Source organism: Saccostrea cucullata, unplaced genomic scaffold, assembly GCF_032062105.1.
Source record: "Saccostrea cucullata isolate Sc308-1 unplaced genomic scaffold, CSIRO_AGI_Scuc_v1 ctg1701, whole genome shotgun sequence".
NCBI lineage: Eukaryota > Metazoa > Mollusca > Bivalvia > Ostreida > Ostreidae > Saccostrea > Saccostrea cuccullata.
The window spans coordinates 145,382-164,082 of record NW_026925207.1 but is presented as its reverse complement, the minus strand read 5'-3'; the positions used below and the strand labels follow the sequence as shown (position 1 = coordinate 164,082).

At 33.4% G+C, this 18,701-nt stretch overlaps 1 protein-coding gene across 10 annotated transcripts in view; it reads left to right on the top strand.

The window, feature by feature from the left end:
- LOC134268369 (uncharacterized) overlaps positions 1 to 18,701 on the top strand; it is a 96,828-nt gene that overhangs the window by 74,532 nt on the left and 3,595 nt on the right. For 8 of the 10 annotated variants that reach the window (XM_062750619.1, XM_062750618.1, XM_062750613.1 and 5 more), the window contains 7 exons: positions 4,299 to 4,355; positions 6,429 to 6,638; positions 8,082 to 8,122; positions 10,644 to 10,812; positions 13,577 to 13,690; positions 16,309 to 16,523; positions 18,456 to 18,609. In XM_062750619.1, coding sequence (XP_062606603.1) covers positions 4,299 to 4,355; positions 6,429 to 6,638; positions 8,082 to 8,122; positions 10,644 to 10,812; positions 13,577 to 13,690; positions 16,309 to 16,469 — 752 coding nt within the window. In that variant the 3' untranslated portion in view covers positions 16,470 to 16,523; positions 18,456 to 18,609. The remainder of the gene's footprint in view (positions 1 to 4,298; positions 4,356 to 6,428; positions 6,639 to 8,081; positions 8,123 to 10,643; positions 10,813 to 13,576; positions 13,691 to 16,308; positions 16,524 to 18,455; positions 18,610 to 18,701) is intronic. The other 2 variants (XM_062750615.1, XM_062750614.1) reach the window with 2 other exon arrangements.

Genomic DNA, 18,701 nt, shown 5'->3' with positions numbered 1-18,701 from the left:
AAAATTATAATATAATTTAGACATATTTTAAAGCTACAAAAAGTAAAAAACACAAATAAGATTGAATAATAAATCCTAAGTCAAAATATTGCTTCATTGTTTAGGAAAAATATATGTTGTTATAAACTATATGCTAAATGAAAAAAATCACTAAATTGAGACTTAAATATCTCAGAAAGATAGTGGAAAGGTCACTGAAAGATGGCAGAAAGGTCACTGAAAGTTGATGGAAAGGTCACTGAAAGACGCAGAAAGGTTACTGAAAGTTGACAGAAAGGTCACTGAAATTTAACAGAAATATGTCAGCTGAATGGTGACTGAAGTGTCTATTTTAGTATTGAATTCATATTTTTGGATGTCTTCAGTCGTATAAAACACCTGGCCGTGTGACAAATTGAATATCGCGCCTTAGTGCGGTATGATAATTTGTCAGTACAGGGAGGTGTGTTATAGGACCAAAGACATCCAAAAATTTGAATTCAATGCTTATATTTACATTCTCTAATTTTATTTCTTCATGATTGTTTATTTTGTTAATCTTAAATTTGAATTTAGCGCCCTTCAAAACTGCCGTGGTTCATAGATGTAAGAGCTGTTTGTGACATCTAATGATGTTTACTTAATGACATTGCAAGGTTAAATAATGCAAACAAACGTTGTGTGGAAAAAAGTGTCAGATTAACTTTTAATGCACATTACGTTAACTTTTCGTTAATTTTTCAGGGTTATAGTTTTTCATAAATACGTTGTATTTCCATTAGTGCGCTCTTCAGAATTAGAGGCGCGTTTGGTTGTCTGACTGGGACAGCATGACATTGCGGATAATACAAAACATTCCAGTTTCAATCCAATTTTAAATGTTTAGTACATTTGTCATTCTAATCAAAGAAAAGAAGAACTAAAAAACATATGAAAGTGAGCGAAAACCATAACTTTATCATCCATTAATTAAAAAAAAAAACATTTCCGACGTATGTGTATTGTCTTTAAATGTACCATACGATAAATGGATACATATGATCAACAATAGATGTTAATAAAATTCCTTGTTCTCTCCTTTCTTGATTTAAATAAAGTCCACAACAACAAAATATTTCATATGCATTTTGTTAGGATTTGTTCATCGAAATTCAACATGTTGTTTACATGTTTATGTTACGTTTGTCCCAGAAATCCTGCGAGATTAGTACATTCTCCGACTTTTTCACAGAAGAACGCACTAAGAACTTTAACTCTTCAATAGTGGAAATAGAACGTATTGAAATGATATGTTTTACATTTTGGTGTTCCTAGAGTATTGAAAATGCATGCAGTTCCTACTGTATATTCTAACGCGCAGTAACAAGGTTTCATGTGTGTTATAGAAATTTAAACGTCATGGAGGAAAATTTATACACCGAATGTAAATATTAAAACAAAGAACTATTTAAACAAAACACTGTGAAATTAATTCAATTTGTGGTCACAGGGGAGGGTGCAATTTGCAAATGGTGGCTACAAAATAAAACAAGAAAACATTGATGTAACCATCAAATTATCGCCCTGGAAATTAATAAAGTAAACAATGGAAATGGTTCTTGATCATCAAACTGCTTTGATATGTGTTGAAAAGGCATGAATCAAAATGATGGAAATGATAGTCTTGTATATTTTGAAAATTTATAGTTGGATGAAAATCGAATAAAAAGATTCCTTTTTGAAACTTTATCAATTCCTCAAGTGAATGCTAGATGCATAAGATATAAATTGAAACTATAGACTCATGCATCAATTATTTTCGAAAATGTATATCACGTTAAGATTATAAAACACGACCTTGAATACAGTACTTTTTTATGACGTAATTAAAATTGATGTTTTAAAAAAATGGACCTGTCGTTTTTTTGATAGTATATGATAAGCAACTTTATACATTAAATATCAAAAACATATACAGTGCCGTGCCGTAAGTGTTTCACATTTACATGATGTTGCAAATTCTAAGTGCATTATCATAAGGTTAAGTAAAGTTTACTTACAAAAATACCACTGAAGATGATACCTTGAAACTTTTAATACTTTGTAGCATGACCCTTGGCTTTTAGAACAGCTTGTACTGTTTAGGTATGGTTCCGTCGTGACACTTTATATAGCCTGGAGTCAACGAATCCAAGATCTGCAAAACAGCATTTACAAGTTCTTGTTTGGATTTAATCCAGTGTTGCTCTTGTCCTAGTCTGATTTTTTAACATTCTCCAAACATTTTCTATTACATAAATATCAGGAGATTGCGATGGCCAGTCTAAACACGGAATATTATTGCCATTTTTCCAATTTTTAGCCCGTTCAGACCTGTGACATTGGCAAATGTCATCTTGAAAAATCCAAGGAGAATTACAAAAATGATTCGCAATAACTTGCCATAAATGATTGTCCAATATATTTATATACTTCTTTGTGTTTAAATCACCATCAATGGGGATTAAGGTACCTACGCCAGAGTAGGAAATAAAGCCCCAAAATGAGACGGTGATACAGATGCCGCCATTATGCACTGAACGCAGTCCTAAACACTCAGGCCTCCACTTTTCATCTGCTTTCCTCCAAACATACACACGTTGATTAGACCCAAGAACAACTTGTGTGTTATCAGAAAATATTATATTTTTCCACTGATTATCTACAGTCCAATTTCTATGGTTTTTACACCAATCAATTCGTCTTTTTCTGTTGACAGCTGATATTGTGAGGGTTTTCGCTACTTTATGTCGTAACTCAACAAATGTAATTTTCTCTAAAAAGACGTTTCATAAACTGGATCTGTATGCAGTGCCATAAGTGTTCACTTTTAATTCTCGCTTTTATTGAAAAAATATTTCATAGTTTCAGTCTTGTAAATATTTCTGTGAATACGATGTCAATCCTGACTAAATTTAGACAATACTATATTTAGCTTATCTGTGTCTTACGGGAATTCCCCTGCGCACGAGGATCTATTTTTATAACAGTAGCAGACGTAAACAAAACATGGCTTCAAATCGCCGAGAAATGACAAGTGCTTTAAAACAAAAAATAATCGTTTAGAAACTGGACGAGGCACAGAACGATTAAATTCCTCTGTTAAATCTCCTAAATTTTGCCTACGATCTTGAAGAACTAACCTTTTAAGAATCCGTTCGGACTGGACACTCATCTTTTTGGGTCGTTCGCTTCGTGGGTCATTTTTGATCCTTTTCCGTATTAGACCCATTAAACCCTAATTAAGGAAATCATATCGCTCGGTAGGGTCATTGGAATGATGCAATATTGAACGCTAACAGGACAGACGTTAATTTGAATACTGATACAGTTTATGTAAGTAAATAGATTGTGTATCTTTTCATTTACAAAGGGAAAGAACACTCCCCTGATTAAAATCTTTTTTTAATTAATGTTTAGAAAACCTTTAATTATGAATAATTTCTACCACCTCAATCCCCATACACAAATAGTTAAACTTATTATATAGCTAATAAATAGTCTCAATTAAAATTCTACAAAAAATCTAGAGAATTTTAGCGTTGAATATCTTGACGTTTTATTGAACGCTAACTTTGTATTGCGTAATTGAGTATGCCCGAAACATTCCGAATAAGAGCGTTCAATATCGAACGCCCCGTTGTAAACAAAAAAAGTCGTCTGGTCAAATTCTCAGAGCGAAATTATAGGAAGGAAGCGGTATCTAGGTAAAGATGTGTTTATTTTTCACACTTAAATAACATTATTTTTTAAAAAACAGTACGTATTAGAAATGTTTTAGCTATATAATAAAGGGGTTATTGAACTTATATCGGTGAATATTGGCACTCGTTGGCTGTTCAAATGCACTCGCAAGCTCGTGTATTTGAACAGCCAACTCGTGCCAATATTCACCGATATAAGTTCAATAACCCTATATAATATTTATAGAGCAGCTCTGTCCTCCAGGCTGCAATAACCAAGATTTTGAAAAAGTGCTGTGAAGTGATTTTAATTTGAAGGAAATCAATGTTTTAGGGTGATCTAAATTTTACTTGTTTATAGCTATACACTTTAATGTGTTACTTATTAAAAATATGATGGTATATTAAATGTCTTGAATAGTAATTAAAATACTAGTAAATGTTTGTGTGGATTAAAAATCATGGATAAGGGTAACATTGGTCCCCTACCAGACAATTCTACAGCAGTGCAATTTAGCACTCGCTGTTGCAGAAAAGAAAATCTGAACTTTAAGTAATTGCTACGTACAAGATTCACTTTAAAAAAAAATAAGATTTGCTTATATTATTTTTTTTTAGGTACTTTAAATTTGCAGAATCAAAATTTCACTGATGTTGATCTTGATGCTTTAGAAGGTATGTGCAGAATAAAGAAGTTTACTTAATATATATTCAATGAGTAAAATAAAAAAAAGACTGATCAGTGATTTTTTAGGGATAAAATTGTTGATGTTTCTTCTTTTTACTTATAGTTATTCTTATAATTGTTGGTACATTGTATCCACATGAAGTCCTGTCACAAGGAATGTACATGTGAACAATGAAAGTCCTAGTCTAACTGTTCAAAAGAAATTACCTAATTAGTTTAATTTTTTAGCTCACTTGAGCCATCGGCTTATACTTATGTGAAGGGAATTCAAGTTTGTTCAAATGAATGGCCACATTCCATTCCAGGAGGGGGGGGGTGGTAATTAAAAATTAATGACATCTTTCAAAAATTTTCTCAAGAACCACTTGGCCAGGAAAAATGAAACTTATATGGAAGCATCCTCAGGTAGTGTAGATTCAAAATAGTTCAAATCTTGACCCACAGGGGTAGGGTGAGGCCATAACGGATGATCAAATTTTACATAGGAATATATAGGAATTTTTAAAATAAGATCTTCTTGAGAAAAACAAAGCCATGATTGGTTATATATATATATGGAACCATCCTCAGATAGTTCAGATTCAAGATTGTTCAAATCTTGACCCCGGGGGGTAGGTGCTACAATGGACGATAAAAGTTTTGCATAGGAATATATGGGAAAGTTCTAAAAATCTATTTTTTAAGAACAACAAAGCTGTTGTTGGTCATATTTAATATGGAAGCATCCTCAGATAGTGAACAAATCATGACCCTCTGCAGTAGGGTTGGAGCTACAATAGATAATCATAGTTTTACATTGGAGTATATAATAGGAAAAGTCTTCTCAAAAGCAGCAAAGTCGATGTTATGATTGACTTTGTTTATATGGAAGCATTCTCAGGTATTTTAGATACAGATTTTTTAAAATCATGACCCCCAGGGTTGGGTGGGACCATAATAAAAGTTCAAACTTATCGTGAAAAATGCCACAGTTAGTCAAAAAAGAATATATAAGCATCTTTAGTTAGATAAGTTTAGATTCAAGATTTTTGAGTGATGTGGCCCATGGGCTTCTTGTTTAAAAGAAGGTCTTGTCACAATAAATGCTCTACGTATGAACATTTTCCAAAATGAGGTAAATTATTGACAAGCGTGTTGATGAAACAAGAATATCAGCAATCATAATTTCGTAAGTTCTATAGTCAATACAATGACTAATTGTTAGTAAGTTCATATTTTATACATTGAATTGATGACAGATTTTTCCATTTTTTCTCGATCATGAGAAGGAGCACATGGCGGGTGTGACCTTTCAACAGGGGATGCTCACTCCACCATGGCATCTGATCCCACCTCTGATGTGTTTGCTCTGCTTCTATTTTGTATTGTTGTATGAGCTTTGAAATTGAATACTGTTAGTGAGCTCCATATCCTTCCATACATATATTTTAACAACTGCAAAGTCAAAATACAATGTTTGTAACAGAAGAGAAGTCACAAGAATACACATTTGAAATATGGAGACCCACTCGATATATTGAACAGTAGTGTTATTAAATGAGAAAATTACTTTTCTGGCCCTTTTTGTGTGCTTTTGCAAAATTATTAGATTTTATGTAATAAAAAGTGTATATTTTAATGTTACAGAATTATGATAATCAATGAAAATGTTTGAAATAAATGAAATATAATTTTTCGCCTCCTGTTTGTCACACTATAGGCTTTGTGTGCTTCATGTTTACCCATCTTTTATTTTCATATTCTATTGTAAGTTGTCTGATTCAAGGAAGTATGCTAACTCTTCCAGTTTTCATTGTGATCGCTATTGAAGATTTTCAATAGTTCAATGGAATTTAAAAATTCATGACCCCTGGGGAAAATGTTCTGATGCTAGGTCAGGGCTCTATTGTCAATACATGCAAACCTAAAAATTTAAAAGGTATTATGTCAACTTATAATTTTCCTTTTTTATACTCTGTCATTTATTTTTTTTAATTGACTGTTTACCAACACAGTGAAGTCAATAGATTTAATCGAACTTAATTATTTAGCATTTGATATCTTCATACTCTATATTACAGAATTTATAGGCCTGGTAGCAGAGGACATTCCATTTTGTCAACTGTTGGATTTGTCAAGGCAAATTCAAGAGGAGGATGTAACTGTGCAGCCAGAAACATTGAGGCAGAGCAAAAGTCTACTTATGAATAAAAAATTACAAAACTATGCCAGACAGTTCTTTACAGAAGATGCATGGCTGGCTGTAAAGACTACTTTGCAATTTCTTGGAGGTAATTTAAGTCCTTTATCTTGCCAAGTAAAAAAGATTTATAAAATTGAATCACAATATTTTGACTTATTTACACATTTAACTTACATGTATCAATATTTAAAGTTCCTGCAGATATCAAACTTTTGCAAAATGAAAGTAAAAACAAAAGAGTTAGACTTAAAATACCATGAAATTTAAAAAAACTTTTAAAATAATTTGTTATATCAGTTATTCCATAATTTGCATTTACCTCACCTTGAAAAAGTCAAGATGAGATTATGGTATACCTTTGGATCATTGTAAGTGTCAGTCTCCCAGTTAAGATTTGTATAATTTTGGAATGCTGCTGGATCCTCAAGTGACTGTCCAGAAGATTAGAACAGTGACCAAACTGTTGTCTTCTCTCCTGTGTGAGCCACGGTCGCACCCAAAAGCGTCTGAGTGCAGGTCTTCTAACCCTTCTTTAACGGAGTTTTACAGGCTTTATCTGTTGCTCTTCCTCCTCTTTGATGGCAATTACATAAAGAGCATAGCAATACTGCAAAGATCACATTGTCATTATCTTTGGCCATTTTTAATGATTGTGTATGTTTTTATTGTGTTTACCTTTTTTATGGAAAGAAAATAATGGACTCAATATAGACAGATTATTAAAACTTATATCTCTCAGGGTACAATCGTAGCTCAAAGTGTGTTTTATTAGCTCACCTGAGCCTTGGCCATTATAGGGAATCAAAGTTTTACATAGAAATATACAGTAAAAATCTTTGAAAATCTTCTTCTCAGGAACCACTGGGCCAAAAAAGCTGAAATATGTTTGTCCATTGAAGGATCATGGGGTAGTGTAGATTTCAAAATGTCTAAATTATGATCTGTGGGGTAGGGTAGGGATGCATTATGTATAACAAGGGGGAAATCTGGTAAAGAACAGATTGGTCAAAGCTTCTAAGGTGAGCGATGTGGCCCATGGGCCTCTTGTTTTGATCCTGATTGTGAAAGACATTGCAATAAACTTAGTTGTAGCTCAAAGGAGCCTGGTGAACGTATTCTGTCATATTGCACCTATACGCATATCTTCATATTTGGGCATAAAATTCAATAAACAATTTGTGATCATCTACAATTGTTCAATCGCAACTGACCGCACGACAGTGGAAACGCAGCATAGCCAAAAAAAATATTGTTGATATTCCACCTTTACATAGAGATCTTTCTGACATATATATTTACTTCACTTATAGAGAGCTTTCTACATTTGTTGAAGTGATTCTTTGCAATGTTTGTTTTGGAACCAGTGATGGCATGTGTTTATCAATTCCAAAGTAGGGGGAGTGATTGCCTAAATGGGAGACATCTGTAACAGTCCTTGTTACATTTAGAATGAGTTTGAATTAAGCAACACAGTATGTTTGTATTATTTTACAATTCTACTGTTAATACATACCTTTTTTTTTTGGTTTAGGACTGAAAGGAGATATTGAGATTGATACTTCAGTAGAAGAGGTAAAATTTGTACCTTTGATTTGTTGTGTTATTATATTTCAGAAATGTATTACAGTTATTTATCACATATTTTCCCCTTTATCCCATTGATATAGCTCATGTGATATCGTTTTCATATCAACACTATGAATTCCTATGCCGCACGACTTGATGTTAACAAACAGATACATGTGTATGATAGAGAGAATGGCTTAATTTGTCAAGTTTCACTTTTTTTGATGTATTTTAACAAAATTTCATTCCTGAACAAAAAAAATAAGCGCTGAAATATTTTCTTTCTTTTATATTTGTACGAACTATTTCATACAGCGTAATTTTATTTATTACGTTATTTGGTCCGAGGTAACCGAAAAGGGACTTTGGATTAGAAATAACAACAAAATACACATGTATAGTGAACAAAAATATGTGATAAAAAGAATCTCCCATGGTGTGTGATTTGATATGATTTTTATCCAACTTGTTGTGTGTTTTCTATCCCCTCGCCAAGGCTCGAGGATAGAAAACACACAACTCGTTGGATTAAAATCATATCAAACCACAAACCATGGGCAATCCTATATATATATATATCATTCAGAGCTGCAATATCTAGAAATTCTTACAGAATTAAATCTTTAGTATAATTTTTTTTTCTCAATGATATTCATGGGGAAAACAATTGATATGTACATTTCAATTATCAATACAATGTATACATGTATGAGTATGTAAATTTGTTTACTTAATCATGTTCATGTCACTTAAAAATTAATTTCATATTTGCTATAAAAAAAATAACATACCATAGTACAAATGCAGGTGCAGTTCACATTATATAAATGGTGCCTGTTTTGGAGGATAACAATTGAAATTAAAACCCTAAGGAAAACCATTGTCAACCGAGGCGTAAGCAGAGGTTGACAATGGTTTTCCGAGGGGTGTCAATTTCAACTGTTAATTAACCTCCAAAACAGGCACCATTTATTTTTATACTGAATGTCTTCTTGATTTAGGATGTTGGCAAAATATCGTTGATCATCTTTACGTTCATGTTTAGAAAGCTTTCAAAACTCTCCACTACGTAGAAAAAGATTCACTGACCTCTTTATTGTTTATTTGATACTTTAAGTCTCCTTTATCATCTAAAGTTTTGTTGATTTCTGCACTTGCAAGCATGTTTTGATTGTCGTTTGTTGTTTTCAAGTAAGGTACATTGGATGCAAGCTTTCATTCAAGTTTATTCTGGTTCTTTCAAACTCGCAACTAATGTTTTGAAAATTCTACGGTAAACAGTACGCTCATAATTTCCACGCATATGACATTACCATTGTGTTACTTGTTGTCATGTGTGTTGCTAAGGGTAATAGAACGGATTGTGAACTGCATCAAATCCAATCAGAATTTAGTATTTAACCAGGGATTTTCCACTACCCCATGTAGGGCCGAATATGAGCCCAATTCCCAATTGCATAACCCTCCCTTTTTCCCCAAAATGATCTGCCTATGTTCAATTTTTGAAAGAAAAAGAACTCAAGAATGTAACCTGAACATAATTCACAAAAAACAAACATGTTTAGGTTTGGAGATTTGATTGAAATGAACAAAATTTTGAAAAATTTTGGGTAAACCTGTATTATATAATGATCAATTCTCTGATTCATAGTAAATAACTAAGTAAAAGATCAATTTTTATTCATCTTAAGTACCAGTATTTATTTCCTGAAAAAATCATTCAGTAAAATTTGTAGAGCTGGGTATTACCCCGAGATTTCGTATTGCGATATATTGTGATATTTATAACTGCATGTATTGCGATATTTATAACTGTATTGCGATATGTATTGCAATATTTTCCATTTAATTTAAATGGCATTTTCTTACTATATTTTCTTTAATTTACATGCAGAATGTACATAGCTATGATAAGTAACCAACACTGACCAAAAAAAAAAAATGTTGATTTCATTAAAGTTATTCTCTGAAATGTTCCCACAAAACAACTTCTGACGTACTGTTTGGCTTAATAACAAACTTTCAAAAGTCAATTTTTATATTTAATCACAAAATTCCTTAATTTAAGCATATTGCCTATATATCGTTATTACAAAATCGTATTGCGATATGATATTTTTTGTCATTGTATTGCAATATATTGAAATATCGATATTATTGCCCAGCCCTAAAAATTTCCAAATAAGTGATAAAATGAAAAATTTCCAATTCCAAGGGCCTGTGTCCCATTCCCAAAAGTGGGTGGAAAATCCCTGATTTAACATAATAGTATAATACATGTAATAAAAAATATCATATGGACAACATATTTAGTAAAAGAAGCATTTATAGCTATAATTAAGATTATGCACTTGTTTGCAATGTTTACTTGTAAATGAATTTAGACCCAGAAGGGCTCACACGTGTCTCTTGTTAAAAACACTTTCTCTATAAGTACTAATAAAATATAAATTTGCCTATTGGTTTTTTACACTTAATTTTCATGATATATCAAACAAGAAATAAATAATTTTGTGATATTTCTAAGGTACCAGGGCCTAGTAAACGGAAAATACCAAGAGTGGTCACATCTGAAATTGAAGACATTGCACTAAGTGGGGGAGAATCTGAAAATGTGGCTGATTTACAGGGGGAAAGTGAAGATGACATGTTTGATGATCTAGAATTAGAGAACGAAGAAACTGAATCATTGACAGGTATATTTTTTCATTATTATTAATTAAGACTCAGATTACTTTCAAGGTGCATTATTCTAGCATACCCAAACAGGAAAATTGGAAGTAAAAAAAATCTTGAGAGGGGGGTTAAACAACAAACAAAAAAGTATTTCTATTCCTTAAACTTTTTCACCTTCAGTCTGCATGCCTACAAATTGAAAATATAAAGTTAGGCCATTTTTTTTCCAAAATTAATGTTTGAGAGAGGCTTTATTTTTCTTTCTCTCTTTTGAAAAAAACCCTTACATTTTCCCTCATTTTTAGCTCTACTGGTCAGAGACCAGAAGAGCTTATGCGATAGTAAGGTGTCCGACATCCGTCCCTCTGTCTGTCTAGCTGTCCGTCTGTCTATAAACAATTTTTCAAAACGCTACTCCTCCTACAGTTTTGATCTGATTCCAATATTACTTGGCACACAAGTAGACGACACTAAGATACATCAAATAGTGCATCGTTTTTTGATTACGATGAACGGTATTTCCTTGGTTACTAAAAATACTGTATACAGGGAAATTTTTGCCCCCGTTTTATTTTCGCCCCTTTCCCCCACCCTCATTTGGGCGAATTTAAAACGGGACTAATTCAAAGAATACAGTAGTATTTCTTAAACAAAACTATGACTGGGCGAATTTAAAACGGGGCAAAATTGTTTGCAAGAGTGAAAGGGCAAAAATAAGACGGGGCGAATATAACCCTGTATACAGTAGTATTACTTGGCACAAAAGTAGACGACACTAAGATACATAAAAAAGTGCATGGGTTTTTGATTTTGATGATCAGTGTTGCCATGGTTTCTAAAAATAGAATTTTCTGTGAAATTTCTTTAAAAGCTACTACAGTTTTGGTCTGATGGCAATGGCTTCTTTTCTCATCCTTTGTTTTAAGTACAAACCAGTAGAGATACAGTCTCGACAGAGACTTCTGGTTCTTTTTAATTCTAAACAAGCAACTTTATCATGATCAACAGTGCTTCAATATTGACTGTAGATATCTAGAAAATCAATGCCATACTTCTTTATTTCTCTGCATCATCTGCATGCCAAAGATATGTGTAATGAGTCGACTGCATCCTGAACTGCTTTAACTAAACATGCGTTCAAATTAAAGAACCCAACACTTTTTAGGTCACCTGAGATGAAAGCTTTAGTGAGCTATTCTGATCATAATATCTGTCTGTTCATCTGTAAACTGTTCACATTTTTGACTTTTTCTCCAGAACACTGGGCCAATTGCCACAAAGCATCCTCCTTGGATAAATGGTATTCATTGACAAGTTTCTTCAAATAAAGGTCCACACTCTTATTCAAGGAGAGTTAATTTAAAAAATAGTGAAAATTTGGTGGATTGTTTTAAAAATCTTCTTCTCAAGAACCACTGGGTAGGGAAAGATGAAACTAATGTAAAAACATCCTCAGGTAGTGTATATTATAAGATTCACTTTCAAATCATTACTCACAGAGGTAGGTTGGGCAAGAATGGCTGATCAAAGTTACATAGGAGTATGTAGGAAATTAAAAAAAAATCTTCTCAAGAACAACAAAGCCATGGTTTATCATATAAAGAAGCATCCTCAGGCAGTTATTACGTATATGAGTATGCCCGAAACATTCCGAATACGAGCGTTCAATATCAAACGCCCCGTTCTAAACAAAAAAAAAGTTGTCTGGTCAAATTCTCAAAGCTAAATTCAAGAAAGAAAGGGGCATCTAGGTAAGATGTGTTTATTTTTCATAAAAAATGAAATTATTTATTAAAATATAGTACATATTCGACCCATTAAAACCTAAATCAGCAAATCATATCGCTCAATAGGGTCATCAGAATGATGCGATATTGAACGCTTACAGGACAGATGTTAATTTGAATACTGATACTAAAAAAATTATTAATTTGAGGCTTTTTGGGTTGGAATAATTATTATTAATTATGTGGAAATGTTTTAGCTATATAATAAAGGAATTTGCAAGCTCGTGAAATTGAACAGCCAACTTGTGCCAATATTCACCGATATAAGTTCAATAACCCTATATAATATGTTCCTGCTAGGAATAAAGGAAACTGCCCAATTACATTTGGATGCTATATGCCCAAATCCCACATTCACCCCCAATATGCAATACACTTTGCTCTTTGTTAAAAATAGACCCCCACCCCTTAGATGATTTATTTTGCAAAAAGAAATTGTGCTGCAATATATTTTATTTTCCTTGGTAATGCTGTAGCAGCATATAATTCATGAAATTATTCAGAAAATTTAAGAAAGCACCTTTAACTCAAAGCTTGTCATAGTCTTTAAAAACAATTAACACCCAGGCCTACAAATTTGTCCTTAATAAAAGTGTAGGGGTGCAAGGGATCAAAGTGTTTATAATTTTCTTTAATGAAGTCTATACTGTAGATCAATAAATTTTTGCAACACCTTGTTTTTACAAGATAATCATTGACTGTTTATTAGCGAGACATAATTTTTACAAAAGTTGTTATTCCTTGATCAAAATGATTGTAAGGAATACTTTTATATGAATGTTTTTTATTCAAAAGATCATTGTCTTGCTTAAGTATATACATAATTAAAGTTTTTGCAAATAAAAAGTGATTTAAAATACTCGTAAAATTACTAAATTGGAATACTTTCTGCGATTTTTTTAATCCATAAAGATGTAGAATTAAGTGTTTTATATGAATTAATACTAGATAACTATAAATTACATTACAACTAAATTATAATAATTTGAATTTTTAGCAGTTAAAAAAACACGGCATATGTGGCTTCCAGAAGAAGATGAGGCAATACGACACTTTTTCAAAAATGAAATCAATGATGTTTCCAGGAAAGGGAATCAAGGAACTCTACAAGGTATCATTCATCTCATCTTTGCAAGGCTCATCAAATAAGCTTTTACTTTATTTTGAATTTGGATTCTTCTTTAGGCTCTACAGGAACAAAGTTTGTTATAGATTTAAATGTATTGCCCTCTACATTGATACCCAAGATTCAGTTTTTAGCTCACCTGAGCCAAAGGCTCAAGTGAGCTTTTCTGATCACAATTTGTCCGTTGTCTGTCGTCGTCGTCGTCGTTGTTGTCGTTGTTGTCGTCGTCGTCGTAAACTTTTCACATTTTCATCTTCTTCTCAAGAACCACTGGGCCAATTTCAACCAAACTTGGCACAAAGTATCCTTGGGTAAAGGGGATTCAAGTTTGTTCAAATGAAGGGCCACGCCCTTTTCCAAGGGGAGATAATCATGAATTTGTTAAAAATTAATGGCATTTTTAAAAAATCTTGTTCTCCAGAACCGCTGAGCCAGGAAAGATGAAACTCATGTGGAAGCATCCTCAGGTAGTGTAGATTCAAGTTTGTTCAAATGATGACCCCTGGGGCAAGGGTGGGGCCAAAATGGCCGACCCAAGTTTTACATAGGAATATATAGGAAAAATCTTTAAAAATCTTCTTCTCAAGAACCACTGGGCCAGGAAAGATGAAACTCATGTGGAATCATCCTCAGGTAGAGTAGGTTCAAGTTTGTTCAAATGATGACCCCTGGGGCAAGGGCGGGCCAAAATGGCCGACCCAAGTTTTACATAGGAATATATAGGAAAAATCTTTAAAAATCTTCTTCTCAAGAACCACTGGGCCAGGAAAGATGAAACTCATGCAGAATCATCCTCAGGTAGTGTAAATTCAAGTTTGTTCAAATCATGAGCCCCGGGGCTAGGGCGGGGCCAAAATGGCCGACCCAAGTTTTACATAGGAATATATAGGAAATATCTTTAAAAATCTTCTTCTCAAGAACCACTGGGCCAGGAAAGATGAGACTCATGTGGATTCATCCTCAGGTAGTGTAGGTTCAAGTTTGTTTAAATGATGACCCCTGGGGCAAGGGTGGGGCCAAAATGGCCGACCCAAATTTTACATAGGAATATATAGGAAATATCTTTAAAAATCTTCTTCTCAAGAACCACTGGGCCAGGAAAGATGAAACTCATGTGGAATCATCCTCAGGTAGTGTAAATTCAAGTTTGTTCAAATCATGAGCCCCGGGGCTAGGGCGGGGCTAAAATGGCCGACCCAAGTATTACATAGGAATATATAGGAAATATCTTTAAAAATCTTCTTCTCAAGAACCACTGGGCCAGGAAAGATAAAACACATGTGGAAACATCCTGAGGTAGTGTAGATGCAAATTTGTTCAAATCATGACCCCCAGGGCTAGGGCTGGGCCGAAATGGCCGACCCAAGTTTTACATATGAAGATATAGGAAAAATCTTTAAAAATCTTCTCCTCAAGAACCATTGAGACAGGAAAGATAAAACTCATCTGAAATTATCCTTAGGTATTGAAGATTCAGGTTTGTTCAAATCATGACTCCTGGGTCTCAGGGTGGGGCCAAAATGGCCGACCCAAGTTTTACATAGGGATATATTGGGAGACCAATATATTTAAAATCTTCTTTTCAAGTACTTCAAAGCCATGATTAGTGATATTTATATGGAATCATCCTAAGGTAGTGTAGATTCTAGTTCAAATCATGAACCCCTGGGGGGATAAAATTCAAGCCCCCCCCCCTCCCCCCACCATCACCTCAGTAAACTTCAGTTCTGATCTGATATGTGTTTTTTCCTAGCCGATGTGCTCAGGTGAGCGCTGTGGCCCCTGGGCCTCTTGTTTTTAGGTAAATTTCATTTTCAGTATGTCTATGCCCTACATTAATCAGAAATACATTGAAGATGGTTTCATTTTGAATGCTTTCATTTCAGCTGAAGAAGTTCTGCATGTTATCTTTTTTAGCTCACCTCAACAAAGTTAGGGGGAAGTTGTGTGATGCCCTCTGCATCAACATCGGCTTCCAAGGTCAAAGTTTTTAATGCAGTTTATAAGTACCCGTAGTTGTATGCTCTACATTGATCAGATATGCATATAAAAAGCTTCTTGTGTGTTTCATTATACCAGTCAAGGTTTCAGATGCTTCTACTTGAGCAAAGGAATGACCAGGTTAATCTTTGTTGGGGCAGCTTAGGTTAATGTTTTCTGTGCAGGTCTCATTTCCAAGTAAATACGAGGGTTGACCCATAAAATTGTGGACAAACCTGACAGGTTAAAAGTTTTGGTGCAGATCTTTTTTTTTTGTTGAGCAATTATAAGCACAATGTTAATCAAACTTGCATGAGTGATACTTTTAAGGATGCATACTACCAGGGTACCCTCAGATGCTTGATCTAACCTACATTTCCTGGATGATGGAGTAACAGGTTAATTTTTTAGAACATGGTCAGTCTAAAGTAACTATAATTATTTAAGCCAAGTTTGGATAAGATTACATGTATCTAAGGATGCACAGTATTAGGCTTGCATTTAGATTTTCCAGATGAGTAATTTTGGGAAATACACATTTACTTTAGATTATTAGTTTAATTAAATTTTCAATGTCCAGTTTATCATATGATAAGTAATCTTGCATATTATTTTCTTTGTAGTGTGCAAAAAAATACATACATTCATTTCTAAGAATCCAGTCGTTTTGAAAGACTATGACTACAAAGAAAAAGTGAAAAAGATCCGCATCAAAGTGATTAATCTTAGAAGGCAGAACAGGCAGAGATACTTCAAATACATGGACAAGATACAACATAATTAAATGCATGGGACAAAACCAGATTGCGCTTTCAAATTGATGATTCTCAACTGAAAGGTTTGAAAAATGAATACCGTAAATCTGGAAATTTTCAAGTTGATGTATTTTTGCGAATTCTGGTCAAAAATGCTGTTGAGTAGATTGTATGCTTCGAAATTTGGCAAATTGTCACTGGTACTAAAAATAATCAAAGTACTCAGAAGTACTGAAAGCCGCTCTCATTTACAGGGTAATGAACAAGGACAGTTTAAAAATAAGCTGACACAGACATTGAAAAGATGATTATATAATTATATCTATATTTGTCATATATAGCATTAAAAAGCTTTAAAATTAATTAAAATGTAGCTAGAAATTAACAGCGTAAAATATTTGTCACATGCATCGTTTCGGGGTTTTACATACCAACAGAAGTTAATAAACACTGATGCAGCAAGAATATTTAAGGTCAAACAATTATGCACAGACAGGTCCTCAGCGGGGAGTTTTGCATCAAAGCGTACATCAAGTCACAATCAGTGTTCCCCGCATTTGTATAAGCCTGATAGTACACCCTTTATTTTTAGAATATGACGCAGACAGGGATACCTGATGAAAACCTTTCGCATATTTTAACCAAATGATTAATTATCGAAAACGATATAAAGTATTTTTTATAATTATTTTTTGACAATTTCAGATAACTATGAAAATAATTCAGTGTTTGTATTGCCTCAAAGGTGATTGCGCAGACGTACTATATTCTAACTAGTAAATTTAATTTGGCGGTGAAGAGGCAGCATTTTCTGTTGCTCACCGTAGCAATAGCCGGGCATTTCTCTACGAGAAATGAGCCCGGCTAAAAATCACTGAGGATGTTCATATCAGGTTATGTTTCAAATTAGCATGCACACTGTCAGTTAGAATACCGCAAATATACAGTGAAACCAGTCTAATCCAACATGCACTGGCAGATGAATTTGTGTCAGAATAGACAGGGTGTCAGATTGCACAGTTTTAAAAACAAAAAAAATACTAAAATAGGAAAGAAATTTAACACTGGAATCCACACTGTATGGGATTATTCATGCAGGTGTCAGATAAGACAGTTTTTACTGTACTCACAATCTGGCAAGATATTGCAGAATCGCTCTGAAACAAATTTGATAAAAATTCAAAAGTATTTGCACTGAAAATAATTTCTAAAACAATTTTTAAAAACCCTTTAGAGGTTGTGTATGCCTTTTTACCTAAAGTATAATCCAAATAAAGACAAAAGTATTAAAAAATTTTCTCAACGTTTGTTTTTTTTTTCACCTAAAATTTACATGCTGTGTTAACATTTGAAACTCTCAAGTGAATGCACTGAGATCGAGTTATCATCCGTGTTGATACATAGTTAGCTAAAATAACTGGCCTCTCTATCTTGGCAAAATACTTTAAAAGGGACATACTGCCTCATGCAGTGCTTGTCATACCATCAGACAATATTGCATATAACGAGGGCAATTTACACGCATGGGTAATTAACTTATATAAGTATAAAACATGTTTCTTTTAAAATATGGCCAGTGATTACCGAAGCCTATACAATGAGATAAAAAAGGCATCAGCTTTCAGAAAAAACTTAACATGTTGATTTATTTTTAAGAAAAAAATATTTTTGCAAATGCAATGCACTTGCAAATTTGTTGAAAATTGTATCTACAGTAAAAATTTCCAGATTTACAGTTTAACTTCATTTTATCTTAATGATTCAAAGTTAAGCTTTTTAGTTCACCTCAGCTAAAAACTTAAGTAATCTTTACTAATCACACTTTGTCTGTAGTCCGTCTGTCTGTCTGTCAGTAAACTTTTTACATTTTCAACTTCTTCTTCAGTACCACCGGGCCGATTTCAACCAAACTTTCCACAAACTTAAGTATCATTGGATGGAGAGTTTTCTCTGCTCTTATTTTGTATTGTTTAATGGGCTTTTGATTTTGAAAACTATTCTTTATTTAAATATAGATAATGATGTACAACTGTTGTGATCTGTGAATACTTGTTGAATCATTCTGCTTGCTGTTTGAAAGAGAAGGCCCTTTGCAACAGAGAGTGGAACTTTCGCCAACCCACAATCTGGAGGCTTTGAGGTCATTTGAAGGACACATCATTTCCCGCAGTAAGAATTCTTTAGAAGGAATAATGCAGTTAAAGTTTGCTGTTTGAAAGAGAAGGCCCTTTGCAACAGAGTGTGGAACTTTCGCCAACCCA